General features: G+C 42.0%; 1 protein-coding gene across 1 annotated transcript in view; it reads right to left on the reverse strand.

The window, feature by feature from the left end:
* si:ch211-130m23.3 (uncharacterized protein LOC558547 homolog) overlaps positions 1-17,130 on the reverse strand; it is a 48,838-nt gene extending 31,708 nt beyond the window's left edge. Inside the window, exon 1 of the mRNA XM_034542219.1 lies at positions 16,983-17,130. Within this exon, the coding sequence (XP_034398110.1) occupies positions 16,983-17,038 (56 nt within the window). The 5' untranslated portion in view covers positions 17,039-17,130. The remainder of the gene's footprint in view (positions 1-16,982) is intronic.
* Positions 17,131-18,208: the final 1,078 nt, after the last annotated feature.

Consider the following 18,208-nt stretch of genomic DNA (forward strand, 5'->3'; position numbering starts at 1 on the left):
CCTTTTACATTACATGTCATTTAGCTGACGCTTTTATCCAAAGCGACTTACAATAAGTGCATTAAACCATGAGTCCAAACTCAGAACAACAAGAATCAAGCAAGTACAATTTCTTCAATAAAGTTAAACTACAAAGTGCTATCAGTAAGAGCCATTTAAGTGCTACTACGGCGCTACCTTCCCTATTCAAGGTATAGTCGAAAAAGATGTGTTTTTAGTTTGCGAGGTGTAGAGACTTTCTGCTGTCCTGATGTCAATGGGGAGCTCGTTCCACCAATGAGGAGCCAGCACAGCAAACAGTCGTGACTTTTTGACTGAGTGTTTAGCTCGAAGTGAAGGAGCTACAAGCTGATTGGCAGAAGCCGAGCGAAGTGAACGACCTTAAAGTACTTTGGGGGTTTGTTTGCTCTTGCAGTCGGATATACAGCAAAACATTTTTTTATTTCCTTCCCATCTGCCGTGGCAATTTGTGTTGTAAATAAGAACCACTTTACATTAATCACAATCACATCCAGGATGATTAAAAAGATCATGTGCCACCCACTTTGCTTCCTCTCCCCATGTGCACTTAAGTGTGTGTGGCGTACAGAAACATGCGTGATTGAGACAAAAAGGTAGTAAATAGAGAAGGTGGGGCAACTTTAAGATCCTCACCTGACCTTTTTCTCCTTCTAATTCAAGTGGTTTTGTCTTCTGTGAGTCACATTTAATTAAATTCATATTTGCAAGAAACCCCATCCTCACTGCTCCTGTAAGTCTGTCTGCACACGCCGGGGAGCTTCAACAGTCAGAGGCCGAGCTTAGCTTAATGAAGGCAGCAGGCAGAAACAGCTTCCTTACTGATCCATACACACAGAGAGCAGGGAGATGAGAGGAGACTGGAACTCAACCACAACCTCAGCTTTAAGGCGAAGACATTAACTGATTTCCCAGGATCAGCATTTATGAGGGATCAGTAGATCACTGCTAATCAATTTACTGTCATGGCGATCAAAGTCCGGCAGGGCTTCAAATGACGACAGACAATAACTTTGCTGATTGGATTTGCCGGTTATAGATTAGCTCTTGATTATTTCACCCGTGTTAAAGATTAAATGGAAAAGTGATTATACTTATGATTTGAATCGGCATGATGATTGATATATTGACAACTTCTGCTACTTCTATGCTGACATAGTCTAATAACACATTTTGAAAAGTAATACAATCCTGTAAATGCCTGTTAACATGCTATTACCACCCATAAAAGTATAACAACTACTATAAACCAGTAATACCTTGCTCCCACAGTACTTTAATATAGCAGTTTCATATGCTGTATTCTTGGAAGTCACAGTTATCTTTTGTCGCAGCACATATTTTTCAATAGTAACATTTTCTAAATCTGCCATTTTGGGCAATGGCAAGAAATTGTCTCTACCAACAGGAAGTAAACAAACAAAGTGTCTACTTAGTTAGAGAGTGATCCAGTCAGAAAAGGACTTGTCCCATGTAATTATCACATACTGTAAACTGTACAAGAGTGTGCTTAGTGCTGGTAAATGGTCCATGCCAAATTACATGACTTCTGGATACTTAAACCTACAATAATTGATTTTCTGGCCATTTGGAGGCAGTTTAACAAGCTGGAAACACAAAATTGACACCTTTCAAAGCTATGGCAAACACTTATCTACATAACTGGCAGACTTAAATTAACATTAGCATTCACTTGTTTCTTGGCACCTGATGAATGAATGAACTTAATTTTGCTGTGTACTGCTCTCCATCAACCCCTGAGGGAAAGGTATGGCTCAAAAGCATGCTGAAAGCACTACTTTCTTCACCAGCTAGTCACTGACTGTCTGTCTGTGTAAACTGGGTTTTCTCAGCTTTCTTTTACTAAAACATCTGCCTGTAAATTACAAAAGCAGTGAGGATGAACTAAAAAAGCTGGAAAAACAAATGTTAAAAGTTAAAATATGGTTAAAATAAATTGTGTAAAATTCTCTGGGTCACATCACTCCCAGCGACCTCTATTACATTACATCCATCGCTAATATAAAACTATTCATTATAGCAGCTTCAAGTCCATTAATTATGTGACTTTACTTGCTGAGTACCTGATTTGGAAATGTTCCATTAAAATCGCACATTGTGAGGATGCTATAAATCTCACAGCACACCATCAATATCATTTCTACAAGATACAAAACGGGAGCATTGGAGCAAGAAGTAGTGGCCCAATAGGCCTTTAACCCACCATTGACACTTAAATGGATCAATGTGTAATCACTGTGTTACTCTGGTAAACTGGCATTTCTACAAGGGATGGATGGATGTAACCAACTACACAAGTTGTATGAAAAATAGAGAGAGTTTAATATATATACATACACACACACACACACACACACACACACACACACACAGTTGCAGACTAAAGTCTGAATGATGTCAACCAGAATTAAACTGGCAATGTCCTGTGTTAAACAATAATAGCGCAAGACATATTTTATTATTAAGTGATTTCTGAGGTTTAACTTGATAGACAAATGAATGAAAAACAAGAACAAACGCCCAGAGAGTGAAACATACCTCCTCAAATTACAGAAAAAAAGAAAAAAGGAGAGAAAGATAGTCCAGGGGTGATGGGAGCGTAGCACAGGGAGAGATGAAAGGTTTTGGTGAAGGGAAGAGAGTGAAGAAAGAGGATTAGAGAGACAGAAAAAAAGGCACATGGGGAGGATGGAGGTGATGGGTGCTAGCGGATGAGCCCCAAGATGAATACTCGTGAGATCTGTAAACTTTCATATTCTAATGTTGAGGATTCTCACCGAGAGCAGTCTCAGTTAGCCAAGCACCCTGCTGTGACCTCCTTCTGCAAATTAACACAAACCCTACAACCAAAACAGCCGAACTAAAGTAGACCTGATTCCTACCTTTCTCTAAAAGAAAAAGCAAATGACTACACGCTGCGCTGAAAACACAACATTCAGAAGAGATGAAAGACACACGTGGCTTATTACCGCAGAGAATGCACTAGATGTCATTATATTTGTATTAATTAATTAAAAAAAAATTCTCTGTGGGGGATAATAACAATGGACAAGTAATCCTAGATTGAACTAAGTCACAGTAAGAAAGTTTAAAGATCAAATCTCTGCTGTGTGTGTTTACAGCAAAGAATAATGTTAGTAAAAGTGACACTGAAGTCTCCACTGAGAGCTTTAGTGTCTTTGAAGCACTCTGCTTTCAAGCGAATGGAACATTTTACAGAATAATAAAGCAATAAGAGGAAATTAAGTGACTCCTTTAAATTCCCTAAGGATGAAATATCAGAAACACTTGTAATAAATTAGATCTGCAGTATTCTCCAGTTTAAAAACGCTGATAACGTTTCTTTACCTCGTAATGTTGTATGTATTTTGTGTTAATCAAATATCTATTATATGTCTTTCTTTCAAGTGTGGGCGAAATGTAGCTTGTTTGTTTGCCATATGTTGTCATTATTTTTAGACTTGTTACATACCTTTGTAGCATATATGAACAATGCAATAAAGGCAGTGACAGCAAGTACAAATATTACTAAGCACAGAACAGCAGTATCTGCAAGGACAAAAGTGGCTGCAGTACAGAACTGAGTCAAGTTGAATAACACTTAGTAACATGCATCAGCTTTATTAGGCCATCCAAAACAAGTCAGTTTTAAAGGTGTCAAATATGTAAACAAAACACAGATGGTTATATAGGTCAACTAAAACTAGATTTTTGAGTCTGTACTCAATTTTAGAGTTTAATATCTGATAACAATATACGTCCGATAGTAAATGCATAATGTAAATGACGAATTTTGATGCCCCTAGATTTTATTAAAGAATTGTAACCAATAACACAACTAGACCACACAACATTTTACAGTGTAAAACTTGTCATTGCTCTCTGCCAGATGAACTGCGTAATGGTGTTACTAAATGACCTCAAACGTAGTTTTACATTGCTGTACTGCAATTTCTTGTTCATTATTGGCCGAAGACCTCCACTGATACAGATACATCAACAATGAGCTAATACCGGCTGCTAGCCGGTTTACTGCCTGTGCAACTGCTTTACATTCCTTTTATAGTAATGGTGAGACTGGATGCTCTTGCATGAGCAGTGGTAAACACTGTTTACAGTGTTTTACTCATTTTAGTATCCTTGCCCACTAACAGCACAGTCACCTCGTGATTCCACACCTCAACACAGAGCTGCAGACCACAAGAGCAACACAAATCCCAGACACCTGTCTTTGACTCAGAAGTAGGATCATTAACATCATCATCATCATCATCATCATCATCATCATGCGCAGTCCACAGCAAAGCCAAGCAGACCTTCTCACTCTGCAATCAAGCATCCGAAAGCCCACCATCAAACAGAGGCCACCTGTGGATGAGACGAGCGTTGGCAGCTCGGCCTCCCGACAGCTCTGGCGAGAAAAGAGAGGGACCCCTCCATAAAAGAAAGCCTTGTGATCACGCCGCCGCCCCTGTGAGGACAGCACTGTGTGTGACAGCCAAACACTTTCCCTGATTAATCAAGCCGAGCAGCGGGGCTTTATGTGCCATTAAGAGCCTTGCTAAATGACTTTACTTCATTCATTAAAGTGGAGCGTCCCCTGCGAGTAGATGTGGCTACGGTTGGCAGGCAGGCAGACAGACAGACAGGACGACAGACAGACAGGCAGACAAATGAAAGATGGGAGAGATGGTTGGAGGGCAGCGATGAGGGTTGCGGGGGCACTGAGGTAAGATAAACAACGACAAATATAGACCCATTACAATGCTGAATAATTCATCCTATACGCAGCAAAAAAACAACAGCCCAAACAACTATGGGGATTATGGAGGACCATCTTCAAAACAGGGCTATTTATGCATATAAGTTGTCTGGGAGAGGATCATGGCCAAATAATTTTACGTGAAAAATGAGGTTGCAGTGAACTAATCCATGAGGAATTTTCATTAAGGAAAAAAGAAAGTTTTAATAAATCTGTGCAGCAGTTGGACAGCGAAGTGCGAGTGGATTAATTGTGTGAAAGCGCCGTAAGCTGTATAAGGTAGATGCTTTGTTTGAGCTTTGCTTGTAACTCTTCTGCACACAATACACACACAAGCAAGGATGCGTGCAGTAAAACTCCCACACACACACTTTGAAAGAGAAAAAAAGTATGTTGTTATAATGCAAAGGCAATGGCACGTACCGACATTATTGAGGAAATGACAAAGATAAGTCATTTACCAGTCAACACAGAGATAAATGTGATGAACAGAAAGATTAAAAAAAGATAAAGATTAGCAGCAACAAGAGGACTTAGAGGAGGGTTGAGAGGAAGCGAGAAGAAGAGGCAGACAGAAAGAGATAGATAGAGACGGAGAGGAGGGGTAGAGTAAATGATTAATGAAAGGAGCTGGGAAACGCAGCGAGGTGAGGTCAGGACGGAGCCGATGAGGAGTAATGCTGCAGCCTGTGAGCCAAACTGAAAAAGACAACAATAGGAACATGCCTGCTGCTGTCACACACCTTTATCAGGGAGGGGCTCTGAGAGGGATTTTGATGGCATTAGGGTGAAGCATGCCTCTAACGCTAGATTTGCAAAAGTGGAACTGAATGCACCTTCGGAGAACGGGAGGCTGAATTGCAATCAGTGAATGAGACAATTACTCTCATAGTTGTCACTTTGCCTCCGAGAGGTTTTGCTTTCTTTTTTACCCAATAAAGTGAGACGATAGCAATATACAAGTTTATACCATCATATAGAAGAAAACAACGATAAACATTGAGATGTATTATGTAAGTTTGACTTGATTGCACAACGACTTCCATTAGACTCCTTCAACTATCTTAAATACATGCCTTCAATCAATCCCTAAACTGTCAGTGTGCTGTGGCTCTATCGCTGGCTGCTTGCTGATGCATTTCTAATTGGTATTTTTGCTGATAGTCACAAGTTCAATCTATATTCTCCATTACCCTTCCGCGGCATCCCCTGGGGTATCTCTAATGGCCTCAGCTAAAGGCAGAGCACTTGCTTGGAGATATTCACATAAAGTGTGTTCTCTCTGACGCTGACTGGCCTCTGCGTACAGACTTCAGCCGCAGGTTTGGTGCACACTTGAGAGTTGGGAGGAGCAGAGAAAAGTTCACTCTGGCTTTGAAGATTAACAAAACATGCATTGTAATCCAGCATTGGAAGCAGACTGAGGAGAGACACTCGTACTCAAATAAACTGTTTGTGAATCCCGTTTTGTCTCCACTGAGATGGTCTCACATGCTGCTTTGCTGAGCAAATGTGTGTCATAGCCTTTATCTCTTTCACTTCCACAACACATAGTAAAGCCCTTAGTGGAGCATTGGCCGGGTGACAGGCCCGAATGCTCCAACACCGGCTTGGCAAAGATGGGTGTACGGAGCTGGCTGACTTCAGAACTGTGTGAGAGTGGTGACCAGCCACACTAATAACATTTCTATAATATTACGCAGGGGGCTGATACATGCTGAACTAACTGAACTTGACGAATAATGATGTCGACACGCAATCAGCTGACATTGAGACAAAATGTTTTTCATAGTTCACATAATAAAAGATACAACATATACATGTGGCTGTAGCTTTCAGGGAAATGTTCCTCCTGCAAAGAAAGGAATTTGCCAGTAGAAGGATGAAATGCGTATAAGTATGGGACAAAAGAATGAAGCTCATATCCTGAAAGAGAGGGAAACTCCTGCGTTCTTTGGCTCACCTCAGTATAAACCTTGTGTTTACCTTTCATTAACTAGGGATCCCAGAATCCACTCCTCCCCCTCCCCACCCTTGGGACACTCCAATACAAGGTGAACATAAATGCTGTAAAACACACACTTGAAAGACAAATATTGAAACAACAAAGATTATAATGTTTGAGTTATAAATTATTTAATAGATATGCGAGAACAGAAATGCTCAGTTTATGTTTATTTATATTAACATTCTCTAACACACTGTGGAACCCACCAGAGACCAAATACTACATCTTCACTTCAATCAAATACATTGCCCTGTATAATGTGGCAGTAAACAGTGGATTGTTGAAATGCTTTTTTCAGCCTTCTTGAGAGAGAATAATAATGAATGTAAGAAGATGATCAGCTCATGCAGTAACCAGCATCATAGCGAACAGGACGCAGACTGATAACAGCTAACTCATCAAGATACTCTGGCCACAAGTCCAACTGTCGTTTGCAAACCTCCACCCTATGTTGTGAGGACCGCACCGACTCCAAACAACAACACCCAAACCTTGTTATCATCAAATAGATTGGGGGGAAACAAAGTTCACAGAAAGAAAGGAGACAACAGACAGTGAAGTAAACATAAATAATGTGTAGATCACATTGAGCTAAACTGCTGAAATTGTGGGGAAACTATTTACTTTAATATTTAAACACCTGGACTGGTACCCTGAGTTTAGGTATTGAAATCAATATTGTGAGGAGAAAGGGGGATCTCAAAGCAGGTATTGTTATGACATCACAACATGTAGCTGCTGATCAGCTTTGGGCATTTATATTCATAATTGATTAATATTTTGTAATATTTTCTGTTCTATAACATGTAAGAAAATAGTGAAAAGCAGCCAACACAATTTCCAAGCCTAACGTATTGCTGGTTTGGTCCAACTCACACTACAAAAACTAAATTCATTCACATAAAACAGAGACAATCAAAGTCTTGAACTAGATGTTCGGTATTTTTGATTGAAAAATTAATATTTTGTATTCATTCGACTCACAGTTCTGGTTGTACTTTTTCAGTTATTTTGTTCAGATTCCTGCTTCATGTCACTGGAACAGACGTAGTAAAATCAAACTAAACTGAACGCTTTGATGATGGTGTAAGAATAGTGATAAATTCATAATTTTGTTTGTACGTCGGTTTGTTCAGGGAAGTGAACCAGACTATGCTGACTGACTGGTGCCAGCTTTGCCAGGATACACTCCTCCACAGATCTTGGAAAAAAGCTAATTAGTGCAGCTGCAACTGGACAGACTTGAAAAGACAATACATTCAAAAGGAAGCATCCCCCCGCCGATCGGCACAATGAGACAGCGTGAACCAGTTCTTGTTCTGTCAGCATTGCAGAGACTCCGTCTCACAGAGCAGACAACAATGCCCAGGGCTGAGATAACAGGAAATGCCAGCTTATCAGAGAGAGGGAGAAACAGAGAGATAGCGTGATGGGTATAGTTCACTGTTTACTAACACACTAATTGAACAAATCCAGTTGTGCCTTTAATATAAAATATTGTTGTTTACGCAGAATTTTTTCTACAAGTGGAATTTATTTTCAGAACATGTAAAGTGGATAAATCAAATAAAAGCGGAGATAAATCCATCACTTTCTTAATTTGGGTTCCATTTCATTGGATTTGATTTGTTTAGATTGAGTCACCTCTCATTGGGAGTTTGTTTAATTTCACAGTTGAAAGAACACCAATGATTTTTAGGAGTGTTTTCCTTGTTCAACTTTCTCTACACGCTATTACAGTTAATCTTCAATGCAACACAGCCATAAAGCCCAGAATATTAAACTGCTCTTTACAGAGAGCACTTAAGAGTCTGATGACGACACTTAGTAATCCTACGAGGTTGATTACTCTATTCTTTTAAAGTCTATTTCCAGCATTTCACACAGGAGATACATGGATTGTGAGTGGAGAGGCAGCCGTACATGTAGCAAAAGATCCCCTGTATACAAAATGTCCAAAACAGTGGTGTGTATGAGGCTGGATGCACTACTGCTTGATGAATGACCTTTTTTCAAAATAGCTGCAGATTAATTGGCAGTTAATCGACTAATTGATTTAGGGCACTACAAACTAGTGCTAAACTAAAGAGCACTTAAATACAGTGTGATATCAAAAATGACCATGAAGACATTGAACCATGAGTACTGTGACCTTCATGCAGGTATGTTAGCGCTGTTGTATTAGACTGCATTAGTTTAAGCTGGGTGTGCCTAATAAACTGCCGACTGAGTGAATGAGCTCTATAAAAAAAATCTGCGTCACAAACGACGGACTATTCGTGAAGCCCCTGACATCTAGACGGTGCCCGTGGATTTTGCACGAGCAGATTTGATCATTTGTGCATGATGCTCATATTAGCTATCAGTTGGTTGTCCAACCTGACATTTTAATGTTACAAGCTGACTTACTGTGGAAGGCTAGGTAGTCCTAGTGTTATGAATATGATAAGGAGCGATGTCAGATCAGACTGTTGTTTTGCCCTTTGATTGAACAATCACTGTTCAGGGAAGGGATTACTTCACACACACACACACACACAGACACTTATGAGCCCGGCCAATGCCCGCCTGTGCCTGTACAGTATATGCGGGACCTGGGATGTGACTCTCGTGTCCTGCCTGCTCCACAGACCATCCAGCAACACACTGTCATTGTTCAACTCACACAATGCAACATTCCAGTCAGCAGCAACTCCAGCGAGAAGGAGACGACTGGGAGGACGGCAATGCTCTAATCTTATAGGATTAGAATTCCTTTCTACGGGCTCTAATGGGCCTCTATTCTTTTGAACAACAGAGCTCTGAGATGAGATAAAGGAAACTGATACAGATGAAGGCAATCTAGAGTAATTTAGGGAAGAATGTGAGGCTATTAAGGCCTGCACAGATGCTCGAGAGGAAGGATAAATAAATGACTAACCATTCAGCGAAATACATCATGCTCCAACATGAGGTTGTATAAATTAGCAGTTAAATGCATGCAGTGGGATGTCTGTAAATTAATAATACTATTTAATAACAAGAAAAAAACATTTAAAAAAAACATACTTGGAAAAGACAAAAGACATCACAGTAATAGTTGTCTTCATTCCCAGTTAGTTAGCTTCAAACGCTGAAGGTATCCCGATGAACAATGCCACGGTTGCCCTGCTCTGAACCTTGTGTCACTCATTTATCCTTCCTGCTTCTCTACGGTTGAAAAATGACATTTAGTGGACCTTAAAAAGTCAGGAACTCAATGTCCGAGATTTAAATCCTAAGCGAGAGGATATACTGCCTCGCATTCAGAGGGGAGAACATGTCATGGCGGACTTTATACGGATCACTGGACAGACAGTCTGGATGATGGTAATGTAAGGACGGTACATTTATGGAGAAATAAAGAGAAGAACTGTGTGGCTTAACTTCAAAAACAGACAAGGGACAACTGAGGCCAAGACATAGAGCTGAGGACAATGCAGAGAGAAGGCACAGTAACATAATGTGTGTGTGAGTGTGTGTGTGTGTGTGTGTGTGTGTGTGCAGGAGAGAGAGTGTCTGGAGCAGATCCTAAGCCTGGCCGTCACGCATGCTTAACCTTGCGCTAGCGCCTGTGCGACGCAGCTTGCATATCAATGATGGAGGAATATCAGCAGAGAGGCCTCAAACCAACCTCCACTAGGCTCGGCAGGCAGGAGAGGCACAGCAGCCTCTGCAGCCACGCTATGTGGCCCTTACAATGCAAGTCAAGCCACAGTAAGAGTGAGTGTGACACAGCTGACTGGCGCTAAAAAAAATAGAAGAAAAGATTACTATGAACTTACATACTATTCTACTGAACAGGTAAAGTAAATACATGAGGATGCTAAAATAAACTATGTTTCAGACATCAGAAGAATAAAAGCAGTAAGCAACGGAGCCTGTAGACAGTAAGGGCTGTTTCCACCGACAGCATTTACTTTTGGCTGGAACTCTCAGGTTACAGGAAGTGCTTTGAGGGAGCGTCCCTACCGTGTTGTGGTTTGGAGCAAAGCTGTGCATATTTGGTGTCACCACGGGCAACAATAAAAAAAAAATGTCCCAACAAAACCACAACTGCTACCACTAACAGAACGAACAAATCAGGACAGCATGGATCACAGTTTACAGTCATGGTCAGCAAAGCATACGAATGAAATGCCCCCCTTCTCTGCTTCATGCCTCACTCATCCACAGAGCACTGATCTGAATCCTCCTCTCCCCAACATGTCAATAGCTCTATCCCACAGATAAACCTGACACACTGTAACTATTGCAGAGAGGAAGAGTGGGATCCAAGATGAGATGACAACTGTAGAAAAGGGAAAATATGATGTGATGTTGTGTTCCTAATTGAAACAGAAGCATTCAGGGACACCCACGAGATCTCGAGGAACCAACAGAAATCCACTGATCCATACCTCTGTCTTTTAAAAGGGAGTGATAACAGACTTTCAGGATGCTGTGCCCTCTCCTCCTGTCATCCCCTTCTTTCCCACATGCTATCTGATGCCGGCAGAGGCCCCTTTGTCACGTCGATCCTTCTCAAGGACCCCAAGGCGTCCTGTGAGAATGCCTTGCACAGGGTCCTCTCTGTTGATTGACACGTCACAACCTTTCTCTGCCTGCGTCGATCAGAGGCTGTCTACCGCTGCCTCACAGCTCAATAAGAGGCTGCTGCTTTGATAGCAGTTCTGTTGCAAGTAACATCTCTGGCAGTGAGGATAAGAGAGAGACTAGGAGGGATGCCAGCAGATAAAAGAGGACTTTTAACAGCCTCTATGTGTTCAGCAGGTTAAAAAGTGTTTTCTATCAGGGCTTTATCCATATGTCACCATCACTGTCGTTTGAAGAGAGCTCTGTATACCCAGAGGAGAAAAAGAAAACATATCAGAGCTACATTTCTTCTCTGGTTTTCTTGTAATCCCGAACTGATGCTAATCTAAAACGCTGTGCGCACTAAATACATCGGCAGCGGTTTTGAGTCGATATCTTTTGCTGACCGTCAATGTTGCTGAGAGACGACGACAGAGAGCGGTGACAGTTCTCTGTGTGCTCGCAGTAGTTCACAAGTGTCCCGTGAGAGTTGGAGAGGCTATTGGCCGAGTGGTGATCACCGGAGGTTGTAGTTTGCATTTTACGGATGGAGGTTGATTTAGAGGGATGCAACATATGAGGGAAGGGCTGTCCAGAGACATGCTCAGTATTGACCCAAAGCAGCAAAGAACACACATTATCACAAACTTGTATATTGTCCTCAACTTAGCTAAAGCTGTGGCCCACCATGTGGCTCTTATGTTTGGGTTAAGGGGCTTGTCATAGGGCTTTTTACTCCGTTACTGGACTTAGGCCAACAGAACCAGGTGTGGCCACTTACCAATGTAAGTGATCCACAGAGAGAGTGAGATGTGTGTAGAGTGCAGAGGTCTGACACAGAGCCATTATGGAGCATTAGACCATGAGGTCCTGCAGCATATCACCTGACCTCATCTGACCTGTACACAAAAACACACTCTTTCCATAGATCTTTCTTTCACTCAGTCCTTCTTTGTATAACCTCTCAACTACTGGACCTATGTTGCATTTTAAATTCGTTAGTTTCATTTTCCACACTCGGCCTCTCATTTCACCAAGCTGACCAGTCACACATTTGTCCCCTGGCTACACTCTTTTGTTCATGCTCTAACAAATGATCTGACTCTCTTTTCCCCACTAATGAATGTGCCTCTATCATTCCTCAAGGACACTGAGATGTAGTAAACAAACATAGAACTCATCAATTACATTCATGAGGTGGAAGCTGGCACTGACAAAATAAGATTCCCTGCACTGTTGATGGAAGGCATTGTGGGCATACACTGTGTGTGTGTGTGTGTGTGTGTGTGAGATACTGCTCTATTTTTATTGTAGTTCTCATGTAACGCGACTCACTGTCAGAGCCAGAGTGGCAGCCTGAATTGCTTCTGTCAGATAAACACTCCCAGCATGCACTGCTTTGCCTCAGTCTGCGCAATGCTGCATTGGCAGCTTCCTGGCAGGATTCTGAGGTGTCTCAGTTCAGAAGTAGTAGTGTGTGTGTACGTGTGTGTATGTGTGTGTGTGTGTGTGTGTGTGTGTGTGTGTGTACGTACATGTGTGTGCAGAATGATGATCCTTACAGCACTAAAAGTCTGCACCAGGTTTATGGTTGAATCAACAGCACTTATGCCAGTCGGACTTTTCACATGTGTGAGTTTACAGTTTGTGTTTATTAATCTGGTAAAAAAATTAGAAAACACAAGTCATACTTTCTAGGGAAGAATACACACAACCAGTTTTTATTTTGTATTTTAACAAGTTATTTTATATGTCTGTGAGAGAAGACTTGCACACCTGTGTGTGTGTATGTGTGTGTGTGTGTGTGTGTTGTAAGCAGTGTTTGTTCCATGATTCATTACATTCACAGAAAAGAGAAAAGGGAACGTGTACTATGTGCTGCAATGCAACTCAGGACCACAGTCCCAGAACGATGTGGAATGTGTCCTCTAACTGCCGGTGGCTGAAACCGACACTCGTTGAACAACTGCAGTACACAGTCAGTGGTCGTGAACTGTCACTCCGAATCAAGATCAAGTGCAGACCGTAACACAGGTACAGCCAGAGAGAGGAGAGCTGAACAACGTTGTTGTCTCAGAACCAGAGAGTGTCCACTTTCTAATGTGGAAATGGTCCTAACTAAAACTATTGCTGGCTTGGTCGTGGACATTGTTTCTGTTGTGTTTTCATAGCTTTGAATAATTATCACAAACAAACCTCTGTTCAACTTTGTTGAATTTCAGAAGCAGACATCTCACATCTGTGGCACATCCAACCTGAACAATGTGGCATGATAGCAAATGTGAAACAATGTGTATTTTTTATGATTTGAGTAAACTTTCTTACTCATCTGCTTCTCTTTGTCTGCACATCCTCTTCTGTAAATGATACATATTAAATAAAGGAAAGTAATAAGCGATAACAGCTTTAGTGTAGTATTTTGTCAAATAATGTATGCAGTAAAGAATATACAATCTGGAGAAATGTTAGTTACATGGGATTAACTATAAACCTAACCCAATGTAGAAAATCCTTTTATCTTCGGGGCTAATTCCCTTCGGTGACATTTTTCTATAAAAGGAGGAAGAAAAGTATAATTTTCTGACACTCGTGGACAATGCTGATTAATCACATTGTTAGTAGAACAATAGCTGTTGCATTTCACAATCATTCTTCATGCAGAATACCTCATATGTCTGAAATATTCTCATATCAAGAACAAAGAAGTTAACTGGCATGCAAAGAAAAAAGACGGAGTGACACTGCAAGTGTCCAAGCAATTTCTAAAAAGAGACAAAATATCGTTTGGTAACCTCAGGCAGATTCTGCATGTATGCAAATCTACACCTACAGAGTTTAATGGAGGCTCTTTTAAAAAGTGCTACATTTTGTGAATCTCCTGAAGCAAGATGAGTACCTCGCTATAATACTTTTTTATCTCCAAGTCAGTAAATTGCAAACCCACCAGATACACATTTTGAAATCTGTGTGACCTGCTGAGGCAAAAAAAATAAAGTGTGATCCTAAAATCGTAGCAAGAACGCGCCGTACGAATCAAAGTCTTATCACCCACAGTGAAGAGTTTCACATAGGTCAGTTGCCTTTTGAGCTACTTAACATCCACGTGGGCGAGATGCCAGAGCCCTGTGTCTGCGGGGGACAATCCTGAGGTCAATACTACAACACCGTAAACTAATGATCAGGCAAATTCCTTCAGTCCTGCTCTGCCCCCCTCCTACGTCTTTCCTTCAATCTGTTGTTGCCCTCCATCTTTCCGACTCTCTGATCCCTGCAGCGCTGCAGAAATGAGAAACAACTGAAGACTCTGCGGCGTTGGGCCTGCGCTACTTCTCCAATACTCACCACGGACAAAAAAAGCTGCTTGTTAAGAGACTAATGAAACACTGCCTCGCCGGATGTTGGCCTTTCACGGCCTTTTCATCTGGGGTTTTCCTGTCAGCCAGTCCTTAGCCTTGGCATTAACGTCCAATAGAATATCAACTCTCGCCTCGAAATATCAACGCAGATAACGAAAATGATTTGCAACAACACAAAAGTTTATCTGAGATATAAAAGTTTACTAGCCTGTTTAGATAACTAACACTAATCTCCAAAATAATCTGAATACACTATCGTTGATGGTTTATTTACAGTCTATACACACACTGTATTTGTGGCTGAAATTTTAGACTCATGCTCAATCACACACAAGTATTTCAATGAAAGCCAGGTTTCCATGAATGTTAAACCTCCAAGTAGCTCCACAAAAGTAGGTCTTTAAGATCATCTCAGCCACATCTTTGAACAAAGTGCAGGTACATGTTTCCTTTAAGGACAGCAGGTGACCCACTTAGAGACCATGTTAACACAGCATGTCTGGAAATGTGAACTGAAGTCTCTTCATCATAGAATAGGTGAACTGAGCGGCTCTGCAAACATCACATACAGCAGCCTACATTCTTCCATACACACACACACACACACACACACACACACACACACACGCTCAGAGTATCTTCCAGACCTAGAGGAAGCGTTCCATCTCTTCAGTGCTCAGTGCTCAGTGCATGCATGCAATACAGCAGCGATAGAGACACCCAGTTCAGTCCTATCCTTTTCATATTGATTGGAGGATAAAGAATGGGGCTCAATGGATGGAGCTTAACACTCAATCACACTGTTGACAAACATGAGTGAACTGGATTCAAAAAACAGAACAAGTAGCAGTAGATAGGAGGTGAGACAATCAATCTGTTCTTTTATGGACATATTACCAGGACAAATAACCCCAAAGGACTCTCAACAACCGATAAAATACAAGTTTAATGCAGTTTATCATTGTATAGTCAGATCATACTACAACTCGTTCCCTCTGTGAATCTCTTATCAGTCACAGTTGAAGGCACGTCATCTCCTTCCCAGTGGATTCTGATATGATCCCTGCTCACTGACCATCTGACCCTGAGCATCCAAAAGAGAACTAATCAGCCATGCCTGGTTGACTGCAACTGAACCGCCTTCACCTTCAAGCGAGCGCTCCCAAACAGGATCTGTTATTCTCTGTGCACAGCATTAGTTTTCACATGTCATGCATTGCATCTGATAAGAAGTCACGTTTAAACGGCGGCTAGCACAGATGGTGTGCCACATTGCATACACAGGTGGTACATTATTTATAAATGTAGGTATTTGTAATAACGTGATAATTCTATTAAAACTATATTCTTCTGTCGCAGACCTGTCCACCTCCAAACTGACTTTATTCTACAGTGTAAAAAGCTCTTGTCTGACGAGGAAAAAAGCCTAATTAGTTCCACGATTGGGTCAAAATGTGTTCTCTGTATGAACACTATATGAATGGACAGAAAGCACAGCACAGCCATTAATAACGCTTTTTTCTTTGCTCATGTGTAGCCGAGACAGGATTGTTGTTCCTCTTCTCTATGAACAACTATTTAAAAATAAAAACATTTATAAAAAAGAAGCCGGATCGACAGTGTTTGTCTGGTGAAATGTGTCGACAACGCGACTGTGTGCCTCCTCCACAGTGGCGGTGACTGGACTCAAGGAGCGTGGCATTGAAAAGCGACACCTCAGAACGCGCTGCGGCTCGCGAGCCGTCAGACACGAGGACTTAGTTGCCGCTTCCACTGCCGGCAGACCGCCGCCTTTAGTCTTCAACTGAACTGTTTAGTCGTTGTTTGTCAGGATAGTTAAATACACGTGTATGAAACACACGTGTCTGAGCAAATGCAAAACAAACTACCAATGCATATTAAAAATGAAGTATAGCTCGGAATGGAATGAAACAGATAACAAGCACAGAAATGTCAAGACATCAACAAGAGAAGAAGAACATCCTGAAATTAATCAGTGAAACAGAAACTGCGCATCGCATTCTAACTCAATGTGTCTAAACAAAGTAAGACCCCGCCGACATAATGTCCATCTTTCTTCCAATAAACGAAGCGGTCAACTTTCCGAGCCGTGCAGAGCGCCGAGCGGAGAGCTCCCCTCGCGCAGCTCCGTGGGTGACTGCCCCTGGCCGCTCAGGAACTTCCCTCACTGCCGCGGTTTCCTCCCCCATAAATAAAAACTTACTTTTCTCTGGCTTGGCTGTCGGACGGCACGTTGCTACTCTTGCCTTTGGCGTACATGCTTGCAGAGAGCTTCGATTGTCACGCACCTGTCAACCCATCACAACCTCCCTGGGCACAGCCCCGTCACCATGGTGACACAAGCAGCGTCGTCTCCCATTGGATGTCCCGCTGTTCAGGACCGCCCGCTCACCATAGCAACCACAAGTGAGGGACAGCAGCATGGCCACGCCCATGTCATATAGCTCCACCCCTCGCCTCTCTCTCGGCTCCACTCTGTTCCCCTCTGCTTTCCCAGTCTGTCTGTCTGCCTGTCTGTCAGTGTCTCTCCCATCTCTTCCCTGATTGGAAAGGCTCTCCTGACATGCAGACAGACTGAAACACACACACACACGCACACGCACACACACGCACACGCACACACACACGCACACACACACACACACACACACACACACATGCTTACACATCCGCACCCCCTCCCTCTATTCTCCTCTCACAGTGCAAGGGGGGGATTTGAAACCGTCCAACTAGGATTTTAAACAACTGGCTTTGGCTGTTCCTTTTATAGACAATCACACCCTCTACAGACGCACTCACAGCGCACTGCGCAAACAACTCTCGCAAATACGAACTGCATTTGCATTGGTGTTTATTTACAAAGGTGTGAAGATATCCAAACATGTGTGGAGCAGAGCATGGTGGGAACAGACAAGCACTACTGAGAGCCTGTAAACAACACACACCAGCATGCACAGGGAGGGTGCACTGTGGGAAGATGTGGCCACAAAAGAAGCCTTCCTGTTCATGCTTGAAGCACTGCTACTGTGCAGCTGCTCTACCACCAAGAGGAAATTGTCGGGAAATCCAGTGATACTTCTGCAGTGCTGGATAAATGTAGTAGTTAATGTGTAAATGATGACATGTTGGAGGAACTGACACATATGTGAGTTTGAATAGCTGAAATCCTCTAAAGGCTGCACACTTTATGGATGTATCCTTAACAAGTGATACAAAGTTCTGAAGATCATGGGAATTAATGCAGGTTTGCATTTTACAACACAAACAATGACTGCAGAAACATATCACTGTGGATATGTCTTTGGATATGCAGCAGGCAAGAAGTGCTACGTCATACTGCTGTCCAGTCTGGTAGCTCACAAAGAGGAGGGTTCACTCCGCTGTCAAAATGTACTTATTGCAAATCTACTGAGAGAGGAAGAGCACAAG

Source organism: Cyclopterus lumpus, chromosome 9, assembly GCF_009769545.1.
Source record: "Cyclopterus lumpus isolate fCycLum1 chromosome 9, fCycLum1.pri, whole genome shotgun sequence".
Lineage (NCBI taxonomy): Eukaryota > Metazoa > Chordata > Actinopteri > Perciformes > Cyclopteridae > Cyclopterus > Cyclopterus lumpus.